This window comes from Nestor notabilis, unplaced genomic scaffold (genome assembly GCF_000696875.1).
Source record: "Nestor notabilis isolate BGI_N333 unplaced genomic scaffold, ASM69687v1 scaffold26285, whole genome shotgun sequence".
Taxonomy (NCBI): domain Eukaryota; kingdom Metazoa; phylum Chordata; class Aves; order Psittaciformes; family Psittacidae; genus Nestor; species Nestor notabilis.
The window spans coordinates 13,899-25,235 of NW_009930424.1; the positions used below are offsets into that span (position 1 = coordinate 13,899).

An 11,337-nucleotide genomic window follows, 5' to 3' on the forward strand; every position below is an offset into this window, starting at 1 on the left:
GTCACCTTCACAGATGAAACAGAACATTTATTATAAAGACCTGAGGAAGGATTCATGAAAGCCTTCTTTAGACAAAGGATGCCAGTTCTCTTAGTCTGGCAGCAAGCAAGTGCATTTGAGCTAACCTGGGTGCTCCAAAACACCTGACAAAGGAATCTCCCCCCTTTCCCAAGACTGACTATAGGGAGGGGGCCTAGTGCATAATGGCAGCTTTCATGAATCCCCACACTGATGACCTCGTATGCAGCAAGACTGTTAAGACACAAAACTCTGGTCCTTAGTGCTATGCAAGAAACCATGGAAACAGAAAAAAATTGAAATATTACAGTTGCCACAAAACCTAGTATTTTAATATGTTAAAATTAAAGTTCCCTAATGCCCTCTGTGACTCTGGTAGTAACAGGCTTGTATTACATTACTTCACCCTGGTGTCCACTACAACACACTAACACACATTTAAAAAAGTGTAAAAGGCTACCATTGCCATGGCTGCTAGAAAACTATGTGCTAAAGGATTTATGCTCCTGCTAGTCAAGTCAGTTGATGGATCTTACATGACAGCAGAATGAGGCTGACAGTGATTATTCTACATACAGCAAGCAGATAGAAAGAGGTGCTACCTGTTTTCTTTTTCATGCATAGTTTAACCAGCTCACAGCCAGCTCATCTCCATTAATACTAGAGATGCATGAGCCACCATTTGGTATAAGCCAAACTACCAGCAAATATATTTCCAGTGCAAAAAAAATTGTCTTTCTTCAAGAAAAACAACTAAATTTAATGCTACTTCTCAAAAACCAATGCTTATGATGCATCATTTTCTACCTATTTTGGTCTGCATTTCTAAAGATCCCTTCCTCTCCCCAAATCATATCTGAAGACAGATGATCACAGTACACTTTATTTTTTTTTAGGCAAACGACTGTCTCCTCCCCAAAATAACTTATACTGCCCACTGAAGATCATCCCTGAGAGCGCTGTTCTAGCTAGACACTTAGAAAACAAGCAATATCTAATAGTTTAGAGGGAAAAAAAAGGCTGTTCACCCCATGAGATTTTGTAGTTTTAGGAAGTAAAAAAATGCAGCTACTCTGAGCATTTCAATTCCCTGAGCCGAGTGAAATTTGAAGACAGTAATTTGTAACACAGAGCGTAGCAACATCTATAGCTGTACTTACAGAAGCTGGTTTTTGACAATGGTAAAGCCAGACATTACATTACGAGCATACAGCAGTACGTGGTAGTTCTTTGCTTCCTGTAACAGGAAATATGATGGCCTTCTTTGGTAAGAAACAGCAGTGAAGAAGCTTGATGACTTCGGATTCTTTTGCCTTTTGATACTCTACCAATCTTTAAGTTACAGTCATTGGAGATACCACCAGGCCATAGTGCAGAACAAGTAAACCATCCTAGAGAGAAGAGAAAGAAACTATCACCACACCACCTTCTTCATGAAGCATTTCTGCCACCGCCTGGTATGACAGTCACTGCATGGTAGAACCTCAGCTTTCATCTCCCTCACCGTTTTATACTGTGCCCCTCCATACAGTGAATGAAAGTTTTGAAATATCAAGACAAATAATTATATTCCCCCCTGCTCTTTGAGCTAGAGAAAGGTGTCAAAAAAGTAGTAAAAACTGGTACTTTGCTTTTATTTTAAAATTATAATGAAATTATCTCATCTTCATCCAATAGGCTTTCGTTTACAACTCATGTTGCTTTCCAACAGAAAAACAAGTAAGCAATTAAGTACTTTTAGAAGATGCTGTCAAAAGCTGTACTGGAAGAGCCCAGACTGCTACTATACATTAAGTCATGTTTTATCTCTTCTCAGACTGCTCCACAATAAAAACAACTTCACCTGTGAAACAGGACACTTCCTGACTCATTAGTCTTACTTATGTCACTTAATTCCCACACAGCTGGTGAAAGGTCTAGCACTCACAGTCTGCTTCCACCACTGATCCACTAGGAATCTGACTTGTTTAAATGACCTCTTTATAAGGACAGGCTTTAACAGAAGTTTTCTTTTGAAGAGAGAAATACATTAATCACAATGTTAGACCTTTCTGCCATAGATGTTTCTATCTATTAACATACAGTATTTAAGATAATGTATGTTCCAGAGAAGTTATACACTTCTGGGGGGGATATACCAGTACATTAAAAGAAATTAAATCTTAAAAAGTTAATTATAAAAGCAATAGTAAGACTCTCGCCATTTTACAGGTTCTGTATTATAATATAGTAACAGTAGAAAGTACCATATTGGTCTAAACACAGTGTTCTGGAAGAATATATGTATTTTTAAACAATAATTTGTTATCTATGTAAAAATGCTTCTGACTGGTTGGTGTAGCCTCAACTACTCAAGCTACTCATGGGGAAAAAAAAAAAAAGAAATCTCTAAGCCATTTTGCATTGAAGCAAATTTAAGATCAAGAAATTGATCACAAAAAGAATGTGCTTTTTCATGTCTCCATGAGATGCTCTTTTTCTTCCCTTGGGAATTCTTTTCAGACAGTGCCTATCAACACTTCTAGGTTCTGTCTGGAAAACGACCTCTGCTTTGAAAAACAGCCTTGTTTTGCCTCCAGTGCCACAAGGCTTGCTCAGCAGAAAACCACCCTAATTGCTGTTGTCTATAAATATTTTACTCTCTCTTCTACCATTAGTTCCTTTAGCTTTGTCTGGCAGCTGAATGTTGGAAACACCGGAAACAAAGCTACTGCTCTGAGGGGGGTGGGAAATGTGCAATATGTTATTTTCATGGGAAAAAGAAAGTGAAAGAGCTACTGGAGTTTTCAGATGTGATGGTGAAAGAAAACAGATTCATAGCAAAGGAGAACATATGATTAGACACACTCTGGTCAGATCTGCTGTTATCTTAACCCTTCGAGCCCCATGTTGGGCACCACAAGAAACTGTCATGGTTTAAGCCCAGCTGGTAACTCGGAACCACGCAGCCGCTTGCTCGCTCCCCCCTCTTCTTCCTCCCCCCGATCCCGGAGGGATGAGGAAGAGAATCGGAGGAATGTAACTCCCATGGGTTGAGATAAGAGCACTCCAGTAACTAAAGTATAATACAAACCACTACTGGTACCACCAATAATAATAATGATAAGGGAAATAACAAGGGGAAAGGACACAACTGCTCACCACCCACTGACTGATACCCGGCCTGACCCGAGCAGCGATCTGGGCCTTCCGGGTGACTCCCTCAAGTTTATATACTGGGCATGACGTGCTGTGGTATGGAATAGCCCTTTGGCCAGTTTGGGTCAGGTGTCCTGTCTCTGCTTCCTCCCAGCTTCCCCTCCTCCCTGGCAGAGCATGAGACTGAGAAAGTCCTTGGTCGGAGTAAACACTACTTAGCAACAACTAAAACCATCGTCCCAGTAGAGAAATCAAAAAACTGCCTGACTCACCAGACACTAAGAAGGAGAAAAAATGACTGCTGTAGCTGAACCCAGGACAATCTGCAACAGCAATACTTTGATCAATTTAGCCAACATCTTCACTTAGTAAAACCTGAAACTCTGCTTCTGGCTACTGATTTTTTTCATTTAGTTGAAGAGGAGATTAATATTCCAAGTCAAAAAAAGAGGGCACCAAAAAATGAACCAATTGAAAAACCTTTAAAAAGGTTTAAACCTTTAAAAACCTTTAAAAACCTTTTTTATTAAAAATATAAGGTCCTAAGAACGGCTGTACAGGTTCAGATCAAAGCGCTTCCTAGCCCCATGGTGAAAATCTAGATAAAAATACATGGAAAGGGCAAGTATGTCACCTCCCTATAAAATTTTCCATTTTCAAAGTCTTTCTCAGGAAGTTCCTGAGCCCTATGTCAACGTTGCTTTGTATCAAAGTGCCTTCTGATTACTTCTCTCCTGTGAACTTGGTCTGTTGCTTTTGAACCTACAAACTTCTGGCACCCAAAAGTCAAATCTAAGGGCAATCAAATCCAAATCACTGGACATGGTGATGTCACACATAAGATCAAGACCAAAGATCTGAAAAAGCGATTAAAATGGAGGCCCTAAGAAAACTGGATCAAAGTATTATTTTATAAGAACCATTAATACCAACCCCAAGGGTCACGTTGGAAGGGAGTGCACATTAGAACACTTATAGAAGAGACAATGTTCAAGCTACAGCAAATACACTTGTTCCCTAACTCTACAGCTACAGGTGATACAAACAGCTTCAGAGCAACAGCAAATGTGCTCCATGAGTCTCATGCAGCTTCCCTTTCATTTAAAGGATGCTTACAATGACAAACGAGGGCCTAGTGTAGAATAGGTGCCAACCAACCCTAACTTCAATAGGCAGGTATGAAAAAAAACCTACTTTATTCCTGTGTTGTTATATTAGTGCCAGCTTGCTAACTCTCTTTCATCTTCTCATATTGTTAATAACCAGAAATCCATTGCTAACTCCTAAACGGATACAAGAGGAGACAGAAGCTTTAACTCACTTAGTGCGTAGCATAAAGTGAGAAGACTGAGTTGCACTATGAAGAAGTGTCCTCACTTCTTGTTAGGTAGAACAGGTACTGTGAAGTTACTTACGGACCTCTTGACACACAGTATACTGTTACACCTTCACAAAGGTACACTTACTCCCTGTGCTTGTGAGCTACTTCAACTGAAAAAAACCCACACATTCAAGCTTCCTTTTTTCGAGAATTGTAATCAAAACAAGTTTTTTCTCTATAGCAGAGTTTCTTAAAGGAAAGAAATATTAATAAAAGAAGAAAATGCAACAACGTATTCTTTGATGAATGAATTTTCAGACGTCCTATTTGACAGTAGGACTTTCGAAGAAATTATCTATCTACACAGGAAATACCCCTGTTAAACCAAAGACCAAACCCACTGCAATGCCTCTGTGCAAAGAGAAGTTGAGAGTTAAGCCATTACTGGCACTGCTTACTCTGAAATTATCCGTTTTTTAAGCACTACGCATTTCTACAGTTGCTTTCTCTAGATACTGTTCTTAAAAGGAAATCCAGAGAACAAGCTTTTACTGCTTATTACAAATCTCATATCAGGCCAACTCAGACATGACCCCCCAAAAAAGCGAAACTCTCCAGTGTTCTTTGCCACACATTTGTGAACCTGACCTAAAAAAAATTGTACTGTTACACACAACCATAAACTTTAGATTGGAACTGACAGACCAAATCATATACCAAAATATAACACCTTTTGATGTTATAAAGCAGTAGAAACCAGAAGTGCCCCGGTTTCCAAATTCAATATCCCCACTGCAAAGAGTAAACCACTTCCACAGCAGATGTGTGCTAGAAGGTCAAAGTAATTAACTTAGATCACAGCTTTTACTGCCTAGCTCAGGAGAACAAAAAAATGCAGTACACTGGGCTACAAAAAGGTGAGAGTTACAAAGAGACCATTATAATTTGCAAGACCTCTGTGCCAAGGACATAAAGGCAGCTACTACTCTTCTTAGCTTTTCCCATGTGTGAACTTACTACATCCATTAGTGACACACTGCTCTGAGAAGGCTAGATTCAGACGAGTGAAAATAACTAGCAGCTTGGATCACACTGCATTTGTGCAGCAAAGGGGAGGAAGGTAATACAGAAGGGAAGAAATTATATTCCCATGTAGTTAACAACAAGCTTCCTTCCTCAGCTACTTGATAAAACTCTTAATTACAGGCAGATCTCGAAGTTTGGTTACAAAATTGAGCCTTTAAAAGATTTCTTTCAGTGTCTTTCATCTCTCTTTGCAGCAAATTGCACAAGTTTTACACTGTTTTAGAAATTATATATAAAAAAGCCACTTTGCTTAAATTCTGTGCAGCATACTTTTTATGTTTCAGCTCTAAACAGAGCTAGAGATCCTATTTCCAGCTAATTAGAAAGATTCAACCAACCACCCAATTTCAGAAGTGTTAAAATATCTTCAGATCTACAGGATTAAACAAGATTTATTGCTGATTTTTTTTTTAGGCTTTGATCTACTACTTGGAAACTACCATGTTAATTGTTTCCATTCCAGTCGTAAAATTTCTTGCCTATTTACTCCAACTAAAACAAGCTGAACAGGTTATGATGGGGCCAATATCAGGAATATTTATTCTAACATCAAATCACATTTGCTCTTCCCACACTTGTTGGAAAGGCACATAGTAACTCAGAACAGCTAAAATACTGCTAGCTTATAACTACAGAAGACAAATTTACTGAAGCTCTAAGGCATTACTACACATTGTTACTCAGTGGGAAGTAAAATGTCCCAAAACCCACGCAAAATCTTCATAAGACAATCTTGAGCATTTAAGAACCATTCAGGAGGAATAAAAGCCCCTAAAAAAATCACAATGATTATGGTCCTGAAAAATAAATCTCACACCATGTATATTACGCTGCATTGCATTGGAAGAAACTTCCAATGTAAATGCTGCCAAAGAATGCATGTTAATGTCTTCGACAAAGAGAAATTTACCTGCATTTTTTTATCACTTTTCTCAGCAAAAAGAATAACTGCTGTCATCAATGAACTTGCAAGTAAAAAACGTGACTCAGAAGAGTGGTTATTTTCCTCCTCCAGCAGTGACTGTACTTATCTATATTAAAACCCCCATTCTTTAGATGATTTCTATTGCATAAGTAGCTGCTGAAGCTATTTTCTTAGCATGAAGCACCTACAATGACCCTCAGAAACTGGTAAATGACAACGGCAGTTTTGAACAGCGTTTCAGCATCCTGATGACAGCTGCTAGGGGCAGCCAAACTCCAGCACTGGTTTGGAAAGGCTGGAAGGTTATGATGGCACAAGATGCCCTTGGAGCTCCATGTAAAACCCATCAAGTACTCTTCTGTAGCTGTAGTTACACTGGGCAAGGACAATCATGCCCCTCACTGAATTTCAGGTCTTGGTGAAAAAGAAATAATCCTTACCATTTGTAGATTTGACCTATCTTTTTTCTCCTGGATAATTGTCTAAAAACATATTCCAAGGTTTTTTAATCCTGGAAATGCATCCTCTTGATTTCTCTGATAAATAATGCAATGCAAGACTATAAACCATGAAAATTTCACAATTACTTTGGTATCAAGAAGCAACTGTGCTTTATTTCTAACATTCCTACTGTAACTATTTGGCATCCTAAGTGGTTTTGGAACAAAATGAAGAAAAATTAAGGGTGAAATTGATCTTTCAAATTTCCTTGCTAAAGTGACTATGAAAGCACAAGACTTCATAAAAAACAAAAATCTTTTCTTTGCCCAATACAGCAGGCTTGCAAGAATTCATCACTAGCATGCTGATTTTGTAATAATGAGATTTGAAACATTACTGGAGAACATATCCCAAGACAACTGTTCTCTTTGTGGAGCTGCTGACTGGTACTTAGCCACTAAACATCAGTCAGGCAGACCCAATTCTGACAAGAAATGAAAGACACTAAACTTTAGCTAGGCAGATCATGTCAGAAATGAAACTGATGCAGTTTTCCTTCAAGTGCTTCCCTAAGATCATTTCTCATACAGGAAAAGCTTTTGTGCTAAGATGAAGTTTAAAAGCATGTACATTTGACAATACCCCCCGTCTGAGAAATAAATCACCCCCTGCCATTTATTGAAGCTTTCAGTAAAGGACACTTCCATTACTGTGTGTTGATGCTGTATTTACTTAAAATTAACTCATTATGTTAGGAGCAAGTCCGTTACCAGTGCTGGCTTCCCCCCAGTTTCTACCACCTGTTCCCCAAAGCGGGTTAGGTTACACTTTCTTTTATTTCTTCATATCATTATACAAAGAGCTAAACCATCAAGTATGGCATTTATTCCCTTTGACTGCAGAAACTGAGGTACACACCACAAGCCTCAAAAATTTTTAATGTGTGCCAGCACTAGCATGAGCCACATTTCTCTGCCCTGACTGAAGGACCTCTCCTTGTTACCCAAAATCAAGTACAGGTGAAGCAGTGTCCAAGATACCTCAAAATCAACTTTCCACTTGACACAGAAATCCTCTTGTGGGGGCTTGAAAGGGTGTCCTGGGTTCAGCTACAGCAGTCATTTTTTCTCCTTCTTAGTAGCTGGTGCAGTGCTGTGTTTTTGACTTTCAGTCTGGGAACAACGCTGATAACACCGATGTTTTTAGTTGTTGCTAAGTAATGTTTACTCTGACCAAGGACTTTCTCAGTCTCATGCTTTGCCAGAGAGGAGGGGAAGCCAGGAGGAAGCAGAGGCAGGACACCTGACCCAAACTGGCCAAAGGGGTATTCCATACCACAGCACGTCATGCCCAGTATATAAACTGGGGAGAGTTACCCGGAAGGCCCAGATCGCTGCTCGGGTCGGGCTGGGTATCGGTCGGCGGGTGGTGAGCGGTTGTGTCCTTTTCCCTTGTTATTCCTCTTATCATTATTACTGGTAGCAGTAGTGGTTTGTATTATACCTTAGTTACTGGAGAGCTGTTATCTCAACTCGTGGGAGTTACATTCCTTCGATTCTCCTCCCCATCCCTCCGGGAGCGGGGGGAGGAAGGAAAAGGGGGGGGAGTGAGCGAGCGGCTGCATGGTTCCAAGTTGCCGGCTGGGCTTGAACCACGACAGTAAAAAACATGTAAAATATTGTGTATATGTGTGCACAAATAAGAGAACTGAATTTGCTATTTTAGCCCTTCTGCCATCTGCTTAGATTACTTTCCAAATAAAATACCTATCTAAATCCTATTTCTTCCTACTGTATTGGATTAAACATTAACTTTTCAGATATCCAAGTTTAAATTAACATACAGCTTACCATTCCTCATGATTTTACATCTATATCTTACTATGCACTGAGCAACCACTTCATTGCTTTTGCTGCACTTCTAAAACGGTATGACCTTTCCCATTATAAAGATGCTTAAAAAATTCCCCAAGGAAGTAAGAAAATGTTTTCTTACTTGCAGAGTCAGCAGTACTTAAGACAGTAAGCTATCAACAAGAAATAGCTGTCTATACACTCATGCTGTGAGCAGGACTGGTATAATATGCACCAAGTGAATTAATTGCATTCACTACTCTCAATATTTGGTTTGTGTTTTTATAAGCAAGTATTCCCCTGACCCAGTCACAAGGCTGGCCTTATTTGGGATGCTTCAGTCCTTCCATTTCTTGCAGAGATGCAATCGCCAGGGAGGAAGACAAAGGAATGTTAATTGAAAGAAAGGCTGGTATGATTTATCACTTATAAGAGAACAACTTGTTTCAGAATAGAAAAAAACCCACTGCAAACCCCTCATATCCAGATCATCATCAAACCACCAAGAACACTCTTAGCACATGGTGTATTTCTCAACTCCACTTGCAATATAAAAAACATTTTGTGTAAGCTGGAAAGATTTTTCTACACAACTTCTTCAGACAAGTTGCTGCTACCTGAGAGCTGAAGGAAGAAAGTCTTTTATTTTAAAATAGAAAACCTGGAACAAAGCCCCAGCTGCCACATGTACCTGTACTGCACTCTCTCCTATGGCTTGACGAATTTCCCTCAGAGTCTGGTAGTGTTCTAGCAGGTGATCACCACATATTATGTCCACCTGTGAAAGAATATAAACATCATCAAGTTCAACCTACCTTTGGACAAGTGAAACAGTATCTAAGCCCTTTAAAATGGATCATAGAAGTTCAATTCTAGCATGTTAGACAATAAAATCATCTTTACCTTTGTTGGCCAAATGTATTTAGCATGCACAGCACTGTTGTACTGCCCTAATGCTTCCCACCCCATGCCCCTGACCTGGGGCTCACTTCTGGAACAGTTTTATTGTTTCACTTCCAGTTTGGTGTCTCTGCTGAAAAAAGTTCTCTAGTAATAGCTGTGACAAATGTAACGTGAATTTAGCGCATGTATTAAAATGATCCCACAAACATCCAGAGTCATTCATTAGCTGCAAAAGAGGGCACATTGTTTGTGCTGCTGACAATGAGCCATTGCTACCCTCATTCTTACCTTGAGTGAGAAAACACAGGAATAAGCCTGCTTCATATGACTGTTTGAAGAAGTGTTTTAATAGAAAAGAACAGCTCACTGTATGCCACTGTCAGCAACCACATCCCACAGTCCTCCTTCGAAGAGCAACCAATACCTCTGTGATGCAAGCGAAGCGCATACTCAGCAATTCTAAGCAATGTCCTCTAATGCAGCTAAACTATACCAATGAGGTCTGCAGTTCCACAGGAGGCACTTTTGTTAAGTAACTGCCCACAAAACCAGTAATACATATATATTTTAAACTAAAAATCCTAGTGAGGTATTTTGAATTCCTTACCTTGACTACTACGAAAAATAAACCTTTTTATGAAATTACTATCGATTTACTTTGCATAATGTAAATCCAGTCTCTAACATTCCAAACTAGAGCAGCTAACAGCACTATTTCTCTCTCAACTGCAGCTTGGTTACATTTTGCTTATAAGCAATTTCTAGATACGGAAATGAGAGCTGTCACCTGTGATTTACAATGACAAGACCTCAAAGTTAAAATTAAGAGCAGTGACAATGAGCTGTCCTGCAGCTTTCTGCAAGGAAAACATCTAAGCTCTGCCACTGCTGCAGTGGGGGAGCATACTGCAATGTCATTACGTATTCTCTTCCACAGCCACTTTCGCTACAGGATGCACTTTGCACTTAAGCTGTTCAATTCCCCTGGATTTATTTATGCTCTTTTGCGTCCTGACCCACTCTCTCTGTCTTGGTCTTCATTAAAAGATTTGGGAAGATTTATGTCTCATGCTGGCAGGCTGCACTGTTCTGAGAATCAGGAACACAGGAATTCTGCTCCATAGAGACTCAGAAAGGGTTAATTTACCTCACCATCTGTATAGTTTGAGAATGATGTAGAATACTCTGTTCTAGGTTGAATCTTAATGTGTAGAAGACAAACTGCTCAGCAATACCTCTGCTTTCAGCTTCTAGGATGAAACCAGCAAATAAAAACTAATCTGGAAATAACATTAATATTGATTAGCTATTGATCCATATACACACACACGTATACATTTTACAACAACATTTGATGTATTTAACACAGAACCGGAAAGAAATATATTTTTTCTTTTTGAAAGCTGGTTACAGTTATTTCTGATGTTTCCCATGTATTCTAGCTTCTACAGTTATTACTGCAGGAAGACAGACATGTCTGCTTTGCTTTTCAGAGATACATGAGTTTAATTACTTTTGTTTTATAGGCTTACTTTTATAATTTTTATATCATTAAGGCACTGAAAACTCAACCCTGCTCCCACTGAAAATACGTAGATATTTTATATATTCCACAGAAACAGAAAATCTAATCTATTTGCCCAATACACGAC

General features: G+C 39.2%; 1 protein-coding gene across 1 annotated transcript in view; it reads right to left on the reverse strand.

The window, feature by feature from the left end:
- Positions 1–1,352: 1,352 nt before the first annotated feature.
- PCGF6 (polycomb group ring finger 6) overlaps positions 1,353–11,337 on the reverse strand; it is a 24,485-nt gene continuing 14,500 nt past the window's right edge. The window contains exons 9-10 of the mRNA XM_010015381.1: positions 9,474–9,560; positions 1,353–1,409 (exon numbers count right to left, since the gene is read on the reverse strand). Of these exons, the coding sequence (XP_010013683.1) occupies positions 1,353–1,409; positions 9,474–9,560 (144 nt within the window). The remainder of the gene's footprint in view (positions 1,410–9,473; positions 9,561–11,337) is intronic.